We start from the raw sequence: 23,664 nt of genomic DNA, 5'->3' as shown, positions 1-23,664 counted from the left end.
AGTTTTAAGTTGCCTAATTCACCCCCTCTCTTAGGCATCATGGTCCCTTACAGCTTGCTAGTTACCTTCTTGCTTGTGTAGCATAGAAATAGCTCCCTTTGCGTAACTAATTCAGTTTGAGTAACCTTATTAGTTACATTGCTTAGTTTGTGTAGCTAAGTATTTTGTGCTCTATAATTAGGTTTGTGTAGCCTTATTATTAAGCATTACTAGTGAGTTTAGGTGGCTTTGTGCTTTTGCTTACTAGGATGTGTAGGAGCTCCCCCGTTGCTTGAAGTACTAGTGGCATAGGTTTGTGTGACCTTGCTCCTAAAATTGATTAGGTGAGCTCTAGCTAGCCTGACACCTTTGTTGCCTAATTAGGATCTTTATAAGGTGCTTGTGAACTTAGATAGAGGGGGTGTAGTCTTGGCTATACCGATAGTTTTAATTTTGCATTTGTTTCAGTTTGCCGGCGTGATTAAATTTTAGAAAGGACTATTCACCCCCCTCTAGTTCACCATCACGACCCTACACATGGTATCGGAGCTTGGTCTCTCATTTGTGGTCTTCACTGACCTGAGAGGATGGCGATTAGCAGGCTAGATGATTGTGACTCACATATTTTTTATGGCACAAACTTTATACAGTGGAAAAATCACATGCTTGATCATTTTTGTGCAAAGGGACCTAAGTTTTGGTGGATGGTTATGAATGGCATTTCTCATGTGCTAGATCATAAAAATCTCACCAAAGCTCAAAGGATTCTCTTTGAACTTGATGCACATGCTTATTGCTTTATAATGGATGCTTTGAGTTTGGAGATTTATTATAGGATGGATTGCAAATGAACTGTCTGTGAGTTGTGGGAGCCAATCAACCGCCTCTATGGTGACTCCCCACAAGTGATGATGATAAAGTCAAGGAGGATGATCCCAAGGAAGAGGCGCATGAGTGTGTTGAGCATGACCATAATTTGGTGATTGTGGAAGACTGCTCCACCTCATAGTCAAGTGATGATGATGATGATGATGTATCTACCACAAGTTCACTTGACAAGGTTGATGGTGATGTCCCAAGTGACGCAAATGATGATTCTATCTAAAGCACACTTGGTGACGATGATGATGATGGTTCATACTCGAGCCATGATTGTGATGCTACTACAAGCCCATCCACTTCACCACATTGCTTCATGTCACAAGGTAGCACCAAGGTATCTAATGCTAATATGGTTGATCATGTTCATTCATATGATGAGCTTGTTAGTAGACTTGCTAGCATGACCATGTCTTTAGAAAATGAGAAAGCTAAAACAATGAAATTAGAAAATGAAAACTCATTTCTAAAGAATTTATGTGAAGAACAAAAACACTTACTTGATGTTCTTAAATCTTCACATGATGAGCTAAAATTGACTCATGAAAAGCTTCTTGTGTCTCATGAAGAATTATTAGAACAACATGCTTCTCTCATTAAAGTACTTTCCAAGAAAATTAAAAATAATGAGAGCTCATCACATGAGTCAAGTGATCAAACATGACATGTGACTAACTCTTGTGATGTAGGGAATAAACATGTATCCACCTCTTATGATGTTTTATTAGATATGCCATGTTGTTCACATATAGATGCATGTTTTACTTCTATATCTTGTGAGACTAACATTTTGAAGGAGAACAATGAGCTCAAAAGAGAAGTGAAGAAATTGAGCAACAAGTTAGAGGGGTGCTACAACTCAAAAGTCACCTTTGAGCATATGTTGAAGACTCAAAGAAACTTTAGTGACAAGAGTGGCCTTGGATTCAATAAGAGCATGACAAAGGGCGAAAGAAAAAGAGAAAGAAAGATGATGAAGCAAGAACAAAAGAGGCTATCTCATTTTATGTGCTTCAAGTGCCATGAAGTGGGACATCTTGCAAATGTGCCCGAATGCAGAAAAGCTCAAGTTAAAGAAAGAAGAAGAGAGGCTAAAGTGTGTCAAATGCTTCAAGTGCCGCACATGGGTTCATCTCACCTCAATGTGCCCAGCCAAGCAATTGGTGAAGCAAAAAGAAGAGCCTCAACCAAAGCCACAAGTTGAGCAAGAAAAGACACCAAGAGCAAATCAAGCCATGAAGATGGTGATGATTTGATGGTGAAGAAGAAGAAAACAAGAAAGTGTGGAAGAGCAAATGCAAGGCATCCAATGCTCATTCAAGATGCCATGATGGTGAGCAAAAATCAAGATGAGAAGAGAGATTTGGCTCACATCAAGTGCTTTAAATGTGAAGATATGGAACACTTTGCCTCTAAGTCTCCTACCAAGCTTGAGAAGAAGCACTACTAAAAAAGTGCACATCTGAGACGATCTAATAATGTCATAGTAAACGTTAAAAGCGTCATGGAAAGATATCTGTGATGAAGTTATGATGAAATTCTGTTCGTCATCTTTGTAGCGTCACAAATGTTGCACTGTGATGATTTGTCGAGTTTCATCACAGATAAGTTTACATCTGTGATGATTTGGGCACCGTCACTAAACTATTTCAGCAGGCGTTGTAGTGGACACGTGTATGACGGTAATGTTGACGCGTTTCATTTGCTCAGGACGACACGTGTCTTAAGCTAAGGTTTACACGTGTGTGACTATGAGTACGGCACATGTCCTAAAATAAGGTTGACACGTGTTTCAATATGAGGTCGACACATGTATGTTCTGTGAGGTTGACACGTGTATTTCTGAGAGGTTGACACGTGTATTTCTGAGAGGTTGACATGTGGCATTATCTTAACGCTGGCGATGATGTGGCAGTGCATGAACGATGATTTTTTTCATCATAAATTCTTTGATTGGATAAAATACAGGCTGCAGCCGTGCCTGATCACTCATTCTAGAAACAGAACATAATTTACCACATACAACAATTCATACATCATACATAGTTTATACATCACATGTTTAAATGTTCTCACAACCAAAGTTCCCAAACACAGGAGAATCACAAACATAGGGGAACCACAAGTTCCATAGGTTCACATCACTTGAACCACAAGTTCACAAACAAGTTCCACAGACTAGGCAATCACAGAATAAGTTCACAAGCAACAACTGACAGACCACGTTTAGCAACTTATTATGAGTACCAGCAGTAGCGACACGAGTACCAGCAGTAGCGACATGGCCCAGCACAACCATGGACTGCAGAGGAACCTAGGCAGGACATGAACAAGCTAAGTAGCTCGATTACCTAAGTTGAGGTCCAAGATGTGCTGAAGGATCATATCATTAGCTTCTTGTTTCTTCTTGAACTCCTCTAGCTCTTGCTGGTTCTTGAGCACAACTTCTTGGGTCCTGGCCATGGATTCTTCTATTTTTGCAGCTTTCTTCTTCAGATGGACCAGTTGTTCTTCAAGATTATCAGCCCATTCCTTCTCCGCCTGTAGCTGTTCCCGAAGTTGTGCCTCTCTTGCAGCTGATGCAGCTGACTTGCTTACTGGTGTTTCAATACCAGCATTCTTGAGGAATGTACAAGCTGCACTGGTTTGTGAGAGAACCTTCAAAACTATCTCAGTACTAGATCTTGGTGTCTCCAAGTCTTGAGCAGGCTGGGCCAACATATCTTCCATGGTACTCTACAGCAAATAGGTGCAACATTAGTAAGTTCATTATGCAGAATCTATTTCACAAGCCAAGTTATGAAAACCATCACAAAACATATTGCTGCATACATTTTAAAGTACATGAACATCAAAGATATGAATATCCTATCCATGTAATAATGCCATCCAGCAAGCATATAGGGACAACTATTTATTTCCTAAGCACAGATAGGACCATCCTGCTAGCATATAGTAAAAGTAACAACCGGCAATCATATAGGAACATCTTTTCTATGTACTAATCTCACCCAGCAAGCATATAGGAACATCAACATAGCATTTCACAGTCATGTACAGATAAACCATGCACTACCTTCTAGAAAGCATGTAGGAACCCAACTTAGCATTTCTCAACCATGCACAACCTTCTAGCAAGGGTGTAGGAACCCAACTTAGCATCTCACAAGCATATAGGAACACAACTTAACATTTCAGAACAATGCACACAACATATGATTCCATATATAGGTATAAGCACATGAACAACTTTCTATGTACTCATCCCCTCTAGCAAGCATGTAGAACAGCCTTCCATTTCATAAAGAACTGATAGAACCATTGACACACAACATCTAAGCATATGAACATACTTGCCATGTACTAATCCCATCCAGCAACTGTAATTAGCATAAATTCACACATATACTCAATCCCAACAAGCAATGATATGTAGGCACTTACAACTGTTTCTTTGACCACATCAGTCATACCCTTCTTCTTGCTGGTATGCAATTCCTTGAAGATCTCAACTGCATCAATGTATGAATGAGTTCCTGGTATCAATGTATCAATGACTTCCTGGTATCAATGTATCAATGACTTCATGGTATCAATTGTGTGAGAATTGTTTGTGAATTGCCAACTAAAGATCTACCTATTCCAATTGTTTGTGACTTGTCTGATACAGTGAATTGCAATTGTGATCCCAGAAAAATACAGTGAATTGCAATTGTGATCCCAGAAAAATACAATGAAGTTGACAGGAACATCAACATCCTAGAAAAAGTCAGATACATCTACATCCAGAAGTAGATAGGTACAAATGCTTGTGCTCAATCAACATCCCAGAAAAGACAGGTACTAAAAAAAGAGTCACAGTTACAATTGTTTGTGCTCAATCAACATCCCAGATTTAGACAGCTATAAATGACAGCTAATCTAATCATCATCATTACATTCCATGGGATCCCTATCATTGTCACTAAAATACTCAAAGATAGTATCATCTTCACAGCCTTCAGAGTCACTGTCCTCAACCATGTCTTCTTCCCTTCTATTGATAAGAACTTGTAAGTTACCAGGAACAGTAGATTTTTGGCCATCCACACGTCGGTGCACTGGTGTAGGTTCATCCAAGCCATCATCAACATCATCTTGTACCCCAAGCTCATTATCAGAACCATTTTCATCTTGGTGAATAGTGCTCAATTCTACTTCATTGACATCATACATGCTCCTATGCTCAAATTTTTGGACAACACGCCAATTTTCACCAAATTGTGTGTCCTACACATAGAAGACCTTTTTTGACTGAGTTGCTAATATGAATGGGTCCATCTTGTATCAAAGCCTCTCTACATTGATGGATCTAAAAAGGCCATCATCTCTAATGGTTCTAGCTTTGCCATCTTGACTGAACCAGTCACATCGAAAAAGTACGACCGTTCGAATGCATTCCAAACTGGAGTTGTAGCTCAACTCAACTATCTCTCTGAGCTGACCATAAAATTCTGTCGCCAATCCATTATGTGTTCCATCCACCAGCACACCATTGTTTTGTGTCTGCCTTTGTCTTTCACGGTCGACAGTGTTGTATCAAACACCATTGACACTGCATGATGCCCATAAGTTCACTCTTAGGTCAGGAGGACATGATATTGCATATAGCCCTTCACTAACTTCTTCTCGATTATCCTTCCACTTAGTCTTGATCTAAAAATACAACAAAATAAGTCAAAGCAACTATGATTACCAGCACACATAATTGAGTGAAACTTGCTGCAATATGAATCTTGCTGCAAAATAAGTCAAATCAAGTATGAATCTAATATGCATCTTGCTGCAATATGAATCTTAAACCAAGCAAGTCAAAAATAAATCTGGAACCACTTACATGACTCCTAAACCAAGCAGGGAATTCCTTTTCCAACCTCTTCTCAACATCATGCCCACCTTCTTTGTCTAACTCTCCTCTAAACTTGCTGCACACACAGTTTACAATATGTCTTGAGAAACAGTTTGTTGCACTCCTAAACTTTCTTTGTCAGGTGCACACACAGTTTGCTGCACACTTACATAATTTAGAAACAAAACTCACCTCAAATATGGCTCTACCTCCTCACTATTGTTTAGCACATACCAATAAATCTTGTGAAATTCTTTATCATCAAGATATGTCTGCCTATTGGCCCCCAAGAGTTTAACACCATGCTGGAATATAGGGAGGTCACCATCAGTTGCTCCATGATGCCATTTTTCATCATCTCAATCAAATCTAGTGACAACATCTTCCATGTAACTTGAACAAAAGGTCAAGGCCTCACTAGCTATGTATGCCTCAGCGATGGACCCTTTAGGTCTAGCCCTGTTCCTCACATACCCCTTCAAAGTGCCCATTTGCCGTTCGATTGGGTACATCCATCCATATTGGATAGGACCTCTTAGGAGTGCTTCATCAGGAAGGTGGATAGCTAAGTGGACCATCACATCAAAAAAAGTAGGAGGAAATATTTTCTCTAACTTGCAAAGTATCATAGGGATTTCTGCTTTTAGACGTTTCAATCTATCAACCTTTAGTTTCCTACTACAAAGCTCCTGGAAAAATTTACCCAACTCTACAACTGCTACATATATGTCCTTGTGCACTAGTCCCCGGAGACCAATAGCTAAAATTCTTTGAAGAAGGATGTGGCAATCATGGGTTTTGAGGCCCTGCACCTTGGAACCATCTGAACTAATGCATCTTGTCAGGTTGGAAGCATATCCATATGGAAACCGAATACTTTTTAGAAATACACAAAATGCAACCCTTTCTTCTTTTTCCATGGAATACCATGTTGCTGGCATGGAAACTGAATTGTCTTCATCTTCTTCTAAATGCAAATCAGGACATATGCCCATATCCTACAAATCAAGTCTCGCATTAACTATATCCTTATTCTTCTCAAGACAGAGTATTATGCCTAGAAGGGCATCACATATATTCTTCTCTATATGCATCACATCAAGATTATGTGGCAGCTTCAAGTATTTCCAATAAGGAAGGTCCCATAGAGCGGACCTTTGGCTAAATAATTTTGGCTCCTTGTCCTTCTATCCTCGCTTCCTTTTCTTAGTACCATCAGCCTTACTAGGAGTAACATCTTTTAATTTCTCTAGACACTTCAATGTCTCATGCATACTCAACTTTCCTGGCTCACCCTAGTTCTCTCGGTGTCCATCAAAGGCCAAGCTTCTTCTCCACTTGTGGGTTTTATCAAGATAGCGACGGTGTCCAATGTAACATATCTTCTTCCTAAGACTCCTTGATAATGGATCTTTGTTGCAATAGATACATGCATAGTAACCTTTAGTGATTCGCCCTGACAATACACCCAAAGCTGGATAATCATGGATGCACCATAGTACTGCAGCACGAAGGTCAAACTTCCCACCAGTGAATGCATCATATGTACTGACTCCCTCCCAGAGTTTTAACAATTCCTCAATGAGAGGCTGTAAGAATACGTCAAAGTCCTTGCCTGGAGACTTTGGTCCTAGGATGAGTAATGCCATTATGCAGTTGGATGCAGCGGTGCATGACCATGGAGGTAGATTGTATACCTTTACAAGTACGGGCCACATGCTATAAGTTGTGTTCATGTTTCCAAATGGATTAAACCCATCTGTTGCTAAACCAAGCCTTAGGTTTCTGGCATCTCTAGCAAAGCTTGGAAACACAGCATCAAAATCTTTCTAGGCTAAGCCATCAGCTGGATGGGTCATTTCATTCTCCACAGCAACCCTTTTATCCTTGTGCCACCGGGTCTCCTCCGATGTTGCTTTGTTTGCAAACATCCTCTTTAGCCTTGGTATAAGAGGAAAATATCTCAAAATCTTTTTAGGAATCCGTTTGGCAGCATCTCCATCTACCCACCTAGATTCCTTGCATTTTGGGCAAATGTCATGTTTTTCAAGTCCTTTGTGAAACAACACACAGTTATTGTCACAGACATCGATTAACTCATATCCAAGGCCCAACTCTTTGAGATACTTCTTTGCTTTGTCATATGAATCTGGAAGACAACAATTAGGGAATGACCCTGACAATAACTTCAAAAATGCACTGAATGCTATGTTGCTGACCCTGTAGTATGACTTGATATGTAGCAATCTTACTAGAAAAGGGAACCTAGACTGAACTGAACCCGGGCAAAGAGCATGTTTTGCATCTTCAAGAACTTTCACAAACATAGGTTGTTCTCCATCTTGTTGTATAGCTGTGTACAAGTCTGCAATCATCTCTACCAAATCATGATCATCTTCATTGTTGGGCTCCTCCACATCTACCACATCACCTAGATAGGTAGGTACATTTTCATCCTCTCCAAATTCCACAATGTCAACATCAAAATCTTCGCCATGGTGTACCCATCGAGTATATGTAGTTGACCATCCATGGAGATAAACATGGTCATGCACATCTTTCAGACTCCATGAAGACTGATTCAGACAATTGCGACATGGGCAACGTATAGCATCATTCGAACTGAATCTATCTCGAACAAAAGACATAAACTGATCAACACCTGTAGTGAACTCATCGCTGAACCGAGTAGCACGAATCCATGTTCTGTCCATCTTCTGAATGCAAAAAAAATTAGGCCTAAGTAGCTAAACAAAAGCCATGAACTGCTCTACCAATCCTTGTCTAAATATCTACTGCTCTACAAATTGAAAGCAATGGGAGGGGACAATACCTCTAAGTAGCTGAAGTAGCCACCCTAGCACGTCGCCAGTGCACACCGAAGCAGCTACGCTGCAGCAGGTGCCTGCCGGAGCAACCCGCTACGCCGCCAGAGGAGCTGCCCGCCAGCGCATCCTGTACCAGCTAGGCTGCTAGAGCGGTTCACCGAAGCTGTCCATCGGAGAGGCTCGCCGTAGATGCCCGAGAGGCACGCTGCCGGCGGAGAACCTACTCTGCAGCAGGTGCCCGCCAGAGCAGCCCGCTACACCGCCAGAGCAGTTGCCCGCCAGTGCATCCATACTAGCTAGGCTGCTAGAGCGGTTCACCAGAGCTAGCCATCGGAGAGGCTTGCCACCAGTGGAGAACCTACTCCCGCCCTCTACTGGATTTGGGTTGGGTTTGGATCTGGGGGCAGCACGATTGGGTTGGGGTTGAGTCATAGAACTGATTCAATAAATGAATACAAAAAAAATTCATCTCTGAGCATGACCAAAGTCGTGTTCTAATGGTAAGGCAGCTTGACTCTGAGTGAAGGGTGCTGGGTTCGATTCCCAGGCACCGCACATTTTTTAATATATGAATTATTCAAACAGATAATAAATTAATGTTCCCACTCTGTAACACATCTAAATTCGTAGTGTGATGGTAAGCCATCTTGCTTGGGAAGTGTAGGTCCTGGGTTCGATTCCTAGGCACCGCACATTTTTTTAATTTCACTTTTATGACGAAAATTTCGGCTGACAGGTGGGACCTCAACGGTGAAACTACCGAGCTTCACTTCTATGACGAAGTTCACAACATTTCTATGACGATTTCTTCTACTTTGTCATAGTTGAACAAAGGGGTTGACGCCCAAACCGGTCATCCATGACGAATAACAAAATTTCATCATTGATGAACCTTGTTCAGTGACCAAATTTGGGATCATCATACCCAAAACATCATAGATGAAAGGATTTCTAGTAGTGAAGGCTCAAGCAACTCATGAGAGGCAAGACAATGAGAAGCAATACAAGAGCAAGGAAGAGAAGGCTCTAACCAAGAGAAATTACTACTCATACCGGGAAAGGGGACACATGGCTAATTCATGTACCCTAGGTAATAATTCTAAGTCTCTTTCAATTGATGATAATATTGTTCTTAGAAAGGATGGTAATGGTACCTCTATGGTTGCTATTGTAAAACATACCTCTATCCATACTAGGGCTATGCCTAAGTATGTTGCACCTCACTTGAGAGGACCCAAACTAGTTTGGGTACCATCAAAAAGTGGATGAATGTGTGTAGGTACTATTGGCATTGGAGACTTGGTTCATGTGATATTCATTTTGTGGACCATATAGTTGAGCCAAGTATTGCATAGTGATGATTATTATCCTAATGCCATGATAAGTTAGTGAAGTCCAAGTGCTATACAACATACAAGTGCTATAATTCAAGTTGTGGTGATTTATTGATATATATATGATGGCTTACAAAGATATGAGTAGAAGCTTGCTATTGGATGATCATGTGCTAACCAAGGTATATTTCTAGTTGATCTTATTCATTTGGGTGCATATGAGTTGATTGAATTGGATATATATGCATATATTGCTTGCTATAAGATGATTGAATGGATAAATTTCTTAGTAATCAAATTTGGATTGAGTTGAGTTGGATAAATTCATAAGATGACTTTTAGGAAGTGTATTGAATGGATTATGTCTTGTGAAAGTATTCAAACAAGTTAGTTTCAAGTTTGATTCACATTTTATGAAGAATAGCTCAAGTATTGAAATATGTCCTATATTGCAAAATCTGAGTGAGCTGAGATCAAGTCTGAGTTTGAGTGATCAAATCTATTTGGATTCGCTTAAAATTTGGTATGCATGCTGTAGACTTATGATATAAGTTTATGTACAAATTTTATGATAATTGGATAAGAAATGCTTTAGTTTTAGAGGGAATCTTGTCAGCTATAGTGCAACAGTTTTAAGCATGTAGCAGTGGTGGAAGAATTGAAATCTGGTAGCAATATAGAAGTCACATGAAGCGCCAATTTTTAGAGCTGCTAGATGACTTAGTGAACACATCTCTACCAAATTTCATGGTAATTGGATATGTACATTGGTAGATATGGATTTTTCATTGAAGGGTACAAAATCTGCTAGAAAAGTGACATTTATTGGATTGATTTGAAATCACTTTGATTGAAAGGTCCTCAAGTTGGAAACATGTGTATATGTGGTTGAGGTATCTAAGTTTAGTTTTGAGATGATCTAGAAGCATGTCAAGTAAAGAGTACAAAGCCATTTGATTGTGGAGTGTACTTGGCACACATTTAGTACTTAAATTGGAAGATCAAGATCAAACTCAAGATGAAGATAAAGTTTAAGTTCTAGTGACTATTGGAGATCATTGGGTAGAAAGAAAATGACTTAAACAAGTAGAAAGAAAATGACTTGAAGAAGGATTCATGGTTATTCATCAAATTAAGTCCATCACTTGGATCAATCAATGAATCCATTTCAATTGAGTGTCAAGAATGGTTCTTTGGAGAGAGGTCATTTCTCCCTAATATAGGGACTTGCCGCCTTTTATAGGTAAACCGAGTGTGGTACTTGGAAGGCTAAAATGGAAGTGGTGATCTAAGGGACATTTGAGATGCTTAATTGAAGCAATCAAAAGGATTGATCTAGAAAGCAAGCAGCACCCAAAAGAAAGCTAATCTTGATAATTCAAGTAGTACTCTCATGCAAGCATTGGTCAAAAGAGCAAGCCAACCACAACAAGAGCTAGTGCACTTGATCATTAGTGGTTCTCAAGTCATATAGGTGAAGAATGGATTTCAATATTGATATTGGTCTTCACCAAGCTTAACAATTGGACTTCACATTGCTATTGCGGAGCTTAATTGGAATCTAATGACTATCCTCTACTCCAAGATAGCAAAGGTATCATTGTAATATGCATGATCATTTCATCTCTTACTAGTATGTGATTAGTGCATATAGTACATGATTAATAGGATCATGCATTACAAGTAAAAGTTGTAAATTCATAGTCTACCACTATTGCTTGGATGGTTAATTGATCTAGTGGTAGTATATGAGTTTTGTTCATGCACTAGTGAACCCAAGTACTTAATTTAATTTAGATTGCCAATAAATGATAAGTACAACATTGGCAAGATAACCCTTACAAGAGATGTGAAGAAGCTTATCATTGGTTCAAACCGGACTTTAAAACTTAGGCAAATCAATTTAATTCAAGTCAAGAATAGAAGCTCATGATAGTGACAAGAGTATAAGAACATGACAACAATGCAAATGGATATCTAGTTTCGTTGTTTCAAGTGGTATCTAGACTCAATTGATCTCTTCAAGTGGTCTTTACAAGTGGTGTCTAGATCAATCTACAAGTGATATCCTACAAGTGGTATTCATGAAGATAGCAAATGTTCAAGAAAAGGTTTTATTGACAAATCCAACAAGTGGTTCCATTCTAGAAAATTATTCTAAGTGGTATCACATTCCTACATGTGGTATGAATCATACAAGACGGTAGTTCCACAAGTGATCTCAACCTTAAGTGAACATCAAGTGAAAAATTGCATCCCTCATCAACAAGTGGTACAAGAGCTCAAACCTATCAAGTAAATGACCCATGCTATGACATAGGGGGAGGTGCCCCACCAATTGGTATCAAGGTCAAAGATCATGTATGTGGTATCTCAAGAGCTAGAAAGGTGGTGTCATTCCAACATACTTGGTAGTGTTCATAAAAAAATGCAAGATTCAAGTGTAAAACATCTACCCCAATGCAATCCTTTGTATCAATAAGAAGCACACCTTTTATGGAAATTAATGACAAAGGGGGGGGGAGTTAGAACAAAGATATGTAAATGCATCATGGAGAGAAGTAGAAGTTGGACATGGACAAAGAGGGAGCAACATTGAAGAATGGAGAAGGATCAAAATTCTTGGACAAGAGAAGCACACAAGTAGGGGAAGCAAGCTCATGAACTTGATTGTTTGCATTTGATATGTGCACATTCATGTGCTTGCTTGCATTGCATAAGTTTTTAAATTTGATATGAATGCTTGTGTGGTGTATGCTAGTTATAGAACTTGATTGATGAAATGAAAACTAGCATGCATAGGATGATAGCTAGACACTTGGTATGTTTTTCAAGTAATACTAGCACCTTGCTTCTAATGTTGATCTCACGGGGTATCTAGTGTTTTGTTTCCAAGTGATATCTATCTTACCATGGTGCTAAGGATGAACTTAAAGGTGCAACTCCGATTGGTATCATGCTTCAAAGGTTTATTCTATAGACCTTAGCACCATGTGGTCGTAATCACTCTCCCACAATTTCAATCTATACATATGTGCAAGCTTTAAACCAAACACACTAGCACATATGTAGGGGGAGCTATTACTACCAATTTGGGTTTGTGGCAGTTGTCTAAAATCATTTACACATAGTAAAATTGCTTGGGCAAGCAACATAAATCCATTTGAACTTAATTTCCATATATTTGTAGAGTTGTCATCAATTACAAAAAGGGAGAGATTAAAAGGTCCCTAGTTTGGTTTTGATATTGACTGACAACCTAGATGGACTATGTGTTTAAATATGAGATACACAGGTGATTAGTCCACAGGTACACTTGTGTGAGCAACCTATGACATGGAGGTGAAAATGGCTTGAATATGTTGCAAGGCTCACACATGTGATGAAGGAGCTCATCGCATATGAGACATGACATGGAGTTATGTGACTAAGGTGGAGAAGATCAAGACAAGACTTGGCTTGATGGACCAGTTGCAAGCATGAAGGACAAGTTGGAGGCTTTGGAGCGATGGACCGCGTGGTAGTGAAGCTTAAGCAAGACTTGGCACCGATGGACGAGGCAACGGTAAAGAGCAAGTGAAGTCAAGATCGATGAACCAATAAGGTCACATGATGATATGAAGTGGATCATATCATTTGTGATTGGATGGTGCATGTGTTGCATCAACATCAGAGGAGATGAAATAGAATGCGCAAGGCATAGGTATAACCTATAGGGCATTTCATTTCACCGGTCATAGGTGTGTAGAGAAGTTTATGATCGGGTTTATGATAGATGGCCATACTATCAAGAGGGGCAAACTTGTTTGCATATCGGTCATCTCATGCCACTCGAGTGATCTAACTTTGCATCCTTGCTAGGATCGAGTGGCGTGGTGAATTGAGTGATTAACTCCTTAAAATGATTGTGAAAATCCTAACACATATATATATGGTGGTGTACAGTTGGAGGTGTTGGCACATTTACAAAGGAGAAGAAGTTGGAGCTGAAACAAATCAACTTAGAGAAGAAAAGGAGGAGTTCTAGGGGCACCAGACTCTGCCTCGACAGAGACCGGACTCTGCCCTCCCTATGTCCGTTCATGTCATGTAGTGAAGGCGTGGCTTGAGCAAATAATCGAACGCTGGCTTGGTGGAAGACCAGATGCGACGCTAGTGCATTCGATCGTAGTGACGTATGCTGACGTGGTGGCACGAGGCATGGCAGTGACGCGTGGTAGGCGGAGAAGGACCGAACTCGGGCGATGAGTTCAGTCATGATTAACCTAACATGTTTGGTCATGAAATGGAGGCTCCAGGAGCTCTCTGTTCCACACCAGACTCTGGCTGGCCCAGCGTCAGGTCACGTGAGGGCGCATTCGGTCTTGGTGCTAAGGGAGGCGGCGCGCAGGCGATCGAACTCAGCGCAGGAGCGTCTGATCAGTGAACCTATGAGTTCGGTCAGGCGGCGTGAGCGCGTGAGTGAGATAGTCGTTGGCGGCAATGGCTACATTCAAATGGTCAGGGCACATGGCTGTCTGGGAGTGACCGGATGTAGGTCCTGGCATGTCCAATCATGATGACCGACGTGTCCAGTCGCTGTGGGTTTTGCTCAGTGAAGGGGTAACGGCTCTTTTAGCCCTTGGGGCTATAAATAGAAATGGTGGCCAGCCTTGGGCCGGTTGCTGAGCACCTAAGGGGACTTTGTGTCCATGCTTGAGAGTGCTTGGGATTCCTCTAACTCACTTGTACTTGCAAGAGTGTGATCCAATTGCAAGTGAGTGATTCTAGTGCGTTGCATTATGAGATTACATCGAGTGGCACTAGGTGATCGAGTTGCAAGCAGATGGTGCTTGTTATTCTTGTAGATTGTCACCTCCTAGATGGCTTGGTGGTGGTCTCTGTCAAAGCACGTAAGGTAGCTTGTGCGGTGCTCTGGAGAAGGATTTGTGATGGGTACCATGCTCACCCGCCGATGCCATGAAGAGCAACACTAGTAGAGCGTGTCATTGAGCTACCCTCACTTTTAGGTTAGGTTCTTACGGTGCCCAACGTGTGGGCTTGGCGGGTGATGCCAATTAGTCACTGAGCCACAAAGTGAGCGGTCGACACAACGGAGACTAGCTTGGTGGCAATCAAGTGAACCTCAGGAGAAAATTATTGTGTCATCTTTGTCTCCCTGTTGGTTTGTATTCCCGTTACACAAGCTTATTTTTACATTTCATATATTATGCTTATGTAGCTGCTCTTATAATTAGTTAGCTTGTGTAGCTTGTTAGTTACCTTCTTGCTTATGTAGTATAAAAGTAGCTCCCTTTGCATGACGAATTCGGTTTGAGTAACCTCGTTAGTCACATTGCTTAGTTTGTGTAGCTAAATATTGTGTGCTCTATAATTAGGCTTGTGTAGCCTTGTTATTAAGCATTGCTAGTGAGCTTAGGTGGCTTTGTGCTTTTGCTTACTAGCATGTATATGAGTTCTCCCGTTGTTTAAAGTACTAGTGGCATAGGTTTGTGTTAACTTACTCCTAGAATTGATTAGGTGAGCTTTAACTAGCTCAGTACCTTTGTTGCCTAATTAGAATCTTTATAAGGTGCTTGTGAACTGAGATAGAGGGGTGTAGTGTTGGCTAGACCGATACTTTTAATTCCGCATTTATTTCGGTTAGCCCGCACGATTAAATTTTAGAAAGCACTATTCACCTCCTCTAGTCTGTCACTATATATGTTATATTCATCATAAAATAAATTATATGTTTTAATTTTACACAAAGAGTAAAACATAAATAATACATGCCATTCTTATCGTCATTCTCACAAATATTTGATAGTTTTTCTTCCGTTGCAACGCACGGACATGTTTGCTAGTCATAGAACAAAAATGCCACAACTTAAGTATTCGTTTTTACTTCAATTTTTGGTGAACAAACGAAGTTCTGTACTCTGCAATAGAACACGTGCAGGAACAAACTAGGTACCTGCCACTACTAAAAAAACATTTGCAGAGACGCCTCCTTTATTTCTAGATGCAGCTCAATCTAAAACCACCTCTAAAAATGGTTTCAAAACCAATCGTCTCCAAAAATGCATTTGTAGGGGTTTTTAGTCACCTCTACAAATGACCCTATTGTATGGGACGGCTATATATCCAGTCATCTCAACATATCGATTTCTAGAGACGGTTGGATCTAGAACCGTCTCTAAAAATGGGCATGAACAACAAAATTACATATTAAAATTTGAATTTTTCAAACGTCCTTGATAGACAAACGACCAGAGCAAATTTGTATATATCAAAAGTTATATAACTTCATAGTTCAGAACTTTTCATTTGAAATCGTCTATCCAAAGAAAATTACACTTGAATTTCTCAAACGACCTTGGATGGAGAAATGACCAAAACAAAAATTGTAGATCTCAAAAGTTATACAACTTTGTAGTTGACAACTTTCATGAAATAATCTATCCAAAGAAAATTATGTTTAAATTTCTCACATTTGAAATTTGAATTTTTTAAACGACCTCAGATGGAGAAATGACCAAAATAAAAGTTGTAGATCTCAAAAAGTTATACAACTTTGTAATTGACAACTTTTTTATTTGAAATCATCTTTCCAAACAAAATTACGTTTGAATTTCTCACATTTAAAATTCGAATTTTCCAAATGACCTCAGATGGAGAAACAACACCAAAGCAAAACTTGTAGATCTCGAAAATATTATAAAAAATTATAGTTAACAATTTTTTCATTTGAATTTTTAGGGTTTCAAATACTCATTCTGAAAATGGATGAAGATGTGGCAGAACCGCCCAAGTTATATGGCCCACATGTGCCTATCATTGTCTTTAAGACTTCGGACGGCTGCACGTGGGAGACAGACAACTCTGGTAGTCTGTCGGGTGTCCACGGTGAACCCCGAATCATTCACTTTAACTTTCGAGCAGGATACATTACAGAAGACATTGCAGGTTAGCAGCAATCGGAGGAGGAAGGAAGCAACTGGAGTTGGAAGGGAAGAGTCGGAGCTTAGGAAGGGAGCAGAGCACGGGGACGGCCACGGACGAATCTCGATTACTTGAGAAGAGAGTTCATACACTGTTTTCATACCCCTGCTTTGTTCTCTACACGGCATATAAGCCGACGGTGACTCACGCACACACACAACGCCCTTGGGCTTCTCTGCCATCGCACTGGCTCACCCGTGGCGCCATTCTGGGCCGAAGAAACGTACACTCCTGGACTTGGGCCGCGCTTGGCGCTCCCTCCTTTCCTGGGCCTTCTTGCCATCGTAGCTTGCCTGATCAGCGTCTGCTGCCGGTTGTTGCACAGGCACAGCGCTGACATTCCCCCCTTCTTGCGCGCCTGGTTGATCCCAGACCAGAGCGCGAGGAAACTGTTGCTGCAGATCAGCGAGCTTCTCCCAGGTTGCCAGTGACTCTGGAAGATGAGTCCACTTGATCAAACCCTGTAGGACCGAAGCCGAACCTTGGCGTAGGTAGCGCCGCTGTAGAATCCTTTCCGGAATACTCCATACTGAAGATTCTGATGGAGGTTCAGGAGTAACAATCTGCTCGGCACCCACCGCCTTTTTAAGTTGGGAGACGTGAAAAACCGGATGAATGGCAGATGAGGGTGGCAGCTCCAAGCGATACGCCACAGAACCGACCTTGGCAATAACGCGATAAGGTCCAAAGAACCGAAAGGCCAACTTATGATGGGAATGCTCAGCAAGAGAAGATTGGGCATACGGTTGGAGCTTGAGGTAGACCCAGTCATTGAGCTCGAATTGCCGTTCGGAGCGGTTCATATCAGCATTCTTCTTCATACGTTGCTTGGCCCGTAGCAGATGTTGCCTGATCAGCTCGGTGTGAAGAGTTCGATCAGATAGCCAAGAGGTTAGATCAGTGATGGAAGAATTGTGAGCAGCCTCAATTCCGAAGGCACCAGGGGCATAGCCATACATCACTTCAAATGGGGAGCAACCCACTGCAGTGTGGAAGCTAGTATTATACCAGTACTCAGCCAAATCCAACCATCGGCTCCACTGCTTCGGACAGGCATGCGTGTAACAGCGAAGGAAGGTCTCAAGACATTGGTTGACTCGTTCGGTCTGGCCATCGGATTGTGGGTGATAAGCAGTAGACATGCGTAGGTCCACTTTGGCCAACTGGAAGAGCTCCTGCCAAAACTTGCTCGTGAAGATGTGGTCTCGGTCCGACACAATGGCTTGGGGTAGGCCGTGAAGCTTGAAGACATTGGAGAAGAAAAGCTTGGCCACGGTACTCGTAGTGAACGGATGCTTCAATTCGAGGAAGTGGGCATACTTAGAAAAGATGTCAACCACGACGAAGATGCAGTTAACAGACCCCGACAAGGGTAACCCTTCAATGAAATCAATTGAGATGATCCACCAAGCCCGATCTGGAACTGGAAGGGGCTGGAGAAGACCTGGTAACTTGGACCGGTCAGGTTTGGCCTGCTGGCACACTTGACAGCCAGTGACAAAATCACGCACCTCTGTGTTCATGCCAGTCCAGGCAAAGTATTGCTTGAGGCGTCGGAGAGTGACCGGAATACCCGAATGCCCTCCCATAGGGTTGGAATGCAACTCAGCGATCAATTGGCGCTTAACAGCAGTGTTGGCCCCCACCCACAAACGAGATTTATACCGTAGAAGGCCGTTGAGAAATGTAAAGTGGGGCACCGATTGGTCATCTGCAGTCAGACGTGTGATGATAGATTGTGCCTGCTCATCGGTACTATAGGACTGGATCACCTCAGATAACCAATGGGGTTCAGTTACTGAAAGAGCAGCGCAGGAGCTGACTGGATAGCGTGAGAGGGCGTCAGCAGCTCGATTCTCAGCCCCACGTCTGTAGACAATCTTGTAAGATAAGCCCAACAGCTTGGAAAAGACCTTCTGTTGCCAAGGAGTGTGGAGTCGTTGTTCTGTCAGCTGGCTCAAACTCTTTTGATCGGTCAAAATTTGAAACTCGCCGTACTGCAGATAAGCACGCCACTGATCCAGCGCCAAGAGAATAGCCATATACTCTTTTTCGTATGTCGACAACCCCTGGGATCGTGGACCCAAAGCCTTACTGAGAAAAGCCAATGGGTGTCCCCCTTGCATCAGCACCGCGCCAATACCTATGCCGCTGGCGTCAGTCTCCACACAAAATGGTCTGTTGAAATCAGGAAGAGCCAGAACTGGGGCCGAAGTAAGAGCATCTTTCAATGCTTGAAATGAATTGGCTTGGGGTTCAACCCAATGAAAGGGAACACCCTTTTTGAGTAACTCAGTCAATGGCTTAGCAATAACTGCAAAATGCCGGACGAAACGTCTGTAGTAGCCGGCAAGCCCCAAGAAACTGCGCACATCTTTAGCAGACAAAGGCACTGGCCACTGCTGGACTGCGATGACCTTATCAGGATCAGTAGCCACCCCGGCTTCCGAGATGACATGCCCCAGATAACGGAGTTGGCGCTGCAGGAAGGAGCACTTAGAAATCTTGACTTGCCATTTGTCACGGCGGAGGAGCTCTAACACCAAGCATAGGTGGACGAGATGTTCTTCACGAGTCTTGTTGAAAATAAGGATGTCATCAAAGAAAACCAGAACGCATTTGCGAAGCAGCGGCTATAACGTGGTGTTCATTGCCTTAAGAAAGGTGGCTGGAGCTCCAGATAACCCAAAAGCCATCACCCGGAACTCATATTGCCCCGAATGGGTCTGGAACGCCGTCTTGGGTTCTTCTCCAGGGCGCAAACGGATCTGATGGTAGCCGGCAGTCAGGTCCAGAGAAGAAAACCAGGAAGCGCCCTGTAACTCGTCCAGCAATTCCTCAATTACCGGTACTGGGTACTTGCACTTAGCTGTTATGGCGTTCAACTGACAGAAATCCACACAGAAGCGGAACGAGCCGTCTTTCTTTTTGACCAAGAGCACCACAGACGAAAAGGGGCTGTTGCTTGGCTGGATAAGGCATGAATGCAGCATCTCTGAAACCTAACGTTCAATCTCCGTCTTGACCACGGGAGGGTAACGGTAAGGCCGAACCTGCACTGGAGTGGCACCAGCAACCAAAGGAATCTCGTGGTCACAGTGGCGGGCTGGGGGATAGCCTTGGGGCGGGTCAAAGACATCCTTGAACTCAGACAATAGAGTTGCCAATTCCAGTGGAACAGAGGATGAGCTGGCGCCTAAACCGCCTGCACGGTTGTGATCTGTAAAACAGCACCCACGGGAAGAGAGTCTAACTGGCCTTGCAATTGCATCTGAGCACCGGCATAGGTGATAGTCATCCACTTATATCTCCAATCAATCTCCATAGGGCTATGCGCCGCGAGCCAATCCATGCCCACAATGAGGTCGTACTGAGATAGGGGCAGGACTTTGGCCATGGAAACAAAAGAGCACTGCTGTACTGACCACTTCAAGTGCTTGAATTCTGTATCACACCATAACTGAGAACCATTGGCCACCATCACTCGGGTGGGATGAGGACAATCAGAACGGCCTTGAAGGTGAGCTGCAAGTGAAGCACTGACAAATGTATTGGAGCTGCCAGAATCCAATAAGATACGGACCTACCTGCCCTGGACTTCACCGCTGAACTGCATTGTACTAGTAGAATCTCGATCGGACACTGCTGCTGAAGAAAGGGTCATGAACAGCTGAGCATCGGCATCGGAATCCTCTAGCGCCGGTTGGTTATCAGAATCATCACCATGACAGAGATCCCACACTTCCTGGAGTACGTGCAGCTGAATTTGCTCAGGACAGCGATGGTCGCGAGACCATTTCTCGCCGCACCTGATGCAGAGGCCGCGGGCTCGACGATAGTCGCGCAGGGTGTTGAGCTTGGCGTCGACTCCGCGCCCACGACGGCCATCATCACCCACCACAGCACCCGCCGCACGCTCTTGTCGTTCATTGCGCCCAGCTGGTACCAGCGGAGGAGGTGGCGCGCGTGGTGGTAGCTTGGCCCACTGGTACGCGTCCGGACGACGCAATTCTTTCTTCTTCGACGAGTCCAACATTTCCTCCTGCAACAATGCGAGAACCACGGCAGTATCCAAAGTACCAGGGCGCTGCATATGAACAACAGTACGAATCTCGTCGCGCAATCCATCAACAAAGCGCATAGCATAGTAGATGGGGTCAGTGTTTTTGCCATAAGCTATTAAGCCATCAACGATAGAAGTGAATTTGTCAGCATAGTCCTGCACGCTACCCGACTGCCTGATGTGAAATAACTGACGGATAAGCAGTTCATGCTGGTCTTTGCCAAAGCGTTCCATCACTAAGGCAGAGAATTGTGGCCAAGACATTCTGGAAACTTGCTGCTCAACAGCGGGAAACCAGCGCGCGGCGGCTCCTGTGAGATGCATCGTGGATACCTTGATCCAGCGACGCGGAGCCACCTCGTACATCTCAAAATAATCAGTGCAGTTGCGAAGCCAGAGACGTGGATTTTCACCATCAAATTTGGGAAAATTCAGTTTAGGGAGTTTGTCATGAGATGGGTTAGGATCCCAGAGCTCGAGTGCCTCATGTGTGCGCAACCCCAGTGTCACCCCATCCTGACCCGTATCCAGCATGGAACCAGAATATGATCTACGCAAGGCAAAAGCCGGACTAGGAAGGGACTGCGGATGAGGGTGGGTATAGGGAGGGAAGTGACTGTGCATACCCTTGACCGGGGACAGAGTTTGGAACTCGAATCCCCGGTGATGGTGCTCGACGCCGTGCCCGACCAATGGGCCATTAACCGTGGGGCCGGTGGAGAAGGACACTCCCACCGCGGTCCCCGTTGGAGGAGGTTTGGTTGAACACGACGCTCCCGTCATGGTCATCACGGAAGGTAGCTTGCCGAACTGCCTGCCTGCCGCGGCCGTGGACATCACCGACGGAGACAGGATGCCCGACGCAGCGCTTGGAGCTGCATCCAGCGCCGCACGGCTCACCGTCTTGCGCAAGGCCGTCATCTCCTCCCGCATCTGACTAACAACGTCCTCAGACTTGCGGATGGCACCGATCTCGGCGTGGAGGTCTTTCACGGACTCATCGACAGTGGGCTTCCATTCGTCGAACACCTTCGCTGCATCCTCCAGGCGACCGAAGCGATCGGAGATTGTGCGCTCCATGGCACCGATGCGGGTGCCCAGCGACAAATTGACCGCCGCGATGCTGCCTTCGAGAGCTGTCTGCATGGATTTCATCTCATCCAACATCAGCTTGAAGTTGGGCTCCATGGCTCCCAGATTTCGGCGGAAACGAGTGAAATGGTCGTGATCTATTTGGTGGGGCTCCAGGGTAGGGATGGGTGGGCAACAACCTTCGATTCACGCCGACCGGACCAGCCTCGGATCGGACCTATGGTTCACGCGATTCCTCACCGGAGTGAGGATTCAGCGATCCGCTGCCGACGGGGGTTACGATCCCAGATCAAGGCGAGAACGAGAGTAGCGCCGAGGAAGGTGGCTCCGAGTACCAATTGTTAGCAGCAATCGGAGGAGGAAGGAAGCAACTGGAGTTGGAAGGGAAGAGTCGGAGCTTAGGAAGGGAGCAGAGCACGGGGACGGCCACGGACGAATCTCGATTACTTGAGAAGAGAGTTCATACACTGTTTTCATACCCCTGCTTTGTTCTCTACACGGCATATAAGCCGACGGTGACTCACGCACACACGCAACGCCCTTGGGCTTCTCTGCCATCGCACCGGCTCACCCGTGGCGCCATTCTGGGCCGAAGAAACGTACACTCCTGGACTTGGGCCGCGCTTGGCGCTCCCTCCTTTCCTGGGCCTTCTTGCCATCGTAGCTTGCCTGATCAGCGTCTGCTGCCGGTTGTTGCACAGGCACAGCGCTGACAGGATCTGATGAAACCCCGCACGCAAATCCAGACTTGTGAACCAGGAAGCACCAGATAATTCGTCTAACAGTTCATCAATGATGGGCACAAGAAATTTGCCTTTAACAGTAATTGCGTTCAGGTGACGGTAATCAACGCAAAATCTCCAGGTATTGTCCTTCTTTTTCACCAAGATTACAGGGGAGGAGGAGGGACTGTTGCTCTTCTAGATAATACCATGTTGCAGCATGTCTGTCACTTGACGCTCAATCTCAGTTTTCAATATTGGAGCATAGCGATACGGCCTTATGAAGACTGGGTTGGCACCTTCAATAAGTGGAATAGAGTGATCACATGAGCGAGGAGGAGGCAACTCAGTGGGCTCCTGAAATATAGCATCAAACTCTTGAAGCATAGCCGCAATCTCTGGTGGGACAGCAGTGACAGCATCAGAAGATTCAGCTTGCTGATCAGGCTGAATAGCAGTCAGCTGCAGGACAGAACCAACAGGTATATCACCATTGCAACCATATAGAACCACTAGCTTATCTTCATAAGGAATAGATAACCAATGCTGTTTCCAATATATCTGCATTGGACTAAAGGACTGCAACCAATCCAAACCCAAGATCATGTCATGTGTTGGTAGTGGCAAACTTTTCAGGTCACTGACAAAAGAATACCCCTATACCGACCATTAGGCTGCTGGCACATAAGTATCACAAAGTAAAACTGCTCCATTAGCTACTTGCACCTGAATTGGCGGGTTGAGAGCACAGACACCAGGGAGTGAATCACGGAACTTAGCACTGAGGAATGTATGTGAACTCCCACTGTTGACCAGGATGGAGATTGGCTGGTCTTGTAAACTGCCCATCAGACACATGGTATTGGGACAAGAAGAGCCTGTCACAGCAGCCACT

At 43.6% G+C, this 23,664-nt stretch overlaps 2 protein-coding genes across 2 annotated transcripts; both read right to left on the bottom strand.

The window, feature by feature from the left end:
* Positions 1 to 7,575: 7,575 nt before the first annotated feature.
* Positions 7,576 to 8,460, bottom strand: LOC136499880 (uncharacterized). The gene has a single exon (XM_066495378.1). The coding sequence runs from the start codon at positions 8,458 to 8,460 to the stop codon at positions 7,576 to 7,578; it is 885 nt and encodes a 294-aa protein (XP_066351475.1).
* An 8,623-nt stretch (positions 8,461 to 17,083) lies between these two features.
* On the bottom strand, positions 17,084 to 22,143 carry LOC136499879 (uncharacterized). Its single transcript, XM_066495377.1, has 5 exons — positions 20,480 to 22,143; positions 20,172 to 20,431; positions 19,946 to 20,112; positions 19,547 to 19,861; positions 17,084 to 19,468 (listed from the first exon to the last, which is right to left on the bottom strand). Exons 1-5 carry the CDS (start codon positions 22,141 to 22,143, stop codon positions 17,084 to 17,086), a joined length of 4,791 nt encoding a protein of 1,596 aa, XP_066351474.1.
* Between the last annotated feature and the right edge of the window lie 1,521 nt (positions 22,144 to 23,664).

Source organism: Miscanthus floridulus, chromosome 13, assembly GCF_019320115.1.
Source record: "Miscanthus floridulus cultivar M001 chromosome 13, ASM1932011v1, whole genome shotgun sequence".
NCBI classification, from domain to species: Eukaryota; Viridiplantae; Streptophyta; class Magnoliopsida; order Poales; family Poaceae; genus Miscanthus; species Miscanthus floridulus.
This window is presented reverse-complemented; position numbering and strand designations above follow the sequence as displayed.

Excerpts from the sequence above, each read along its gene's own strand:
- LOC136499880 (XM_066495378.1), bottom strand. The coding sequence starts at position 8,460 with ATGGACAGAACATGGATTCGTGCTACTCGGTTCAGCGATGAGTTCACT.
- LOC136499879 (XM_066495377.1), bottom strand. The coding sequence starts at position 22,143 with ATGGAGCCCAACTTCAAGCTGATGTTGGATGAGATGAAATCCATGCAG. Across the intron at positions 20,432-20,479 it reads AGCGGTGAAGTCCAGGGCAG|TGCTTCACTTGCAGCTCACC; the intron begins GTAGGTCCGTAT and ends TACATTTGTCAG. Across the intron at positions 19,469-19,546 it reads CTCCAGCCACCTTTCTTAAG|ACTCGTGAAGAACATCTCGT; the intron begins GCAATGAACACC and ends ATTTTCAACAAG.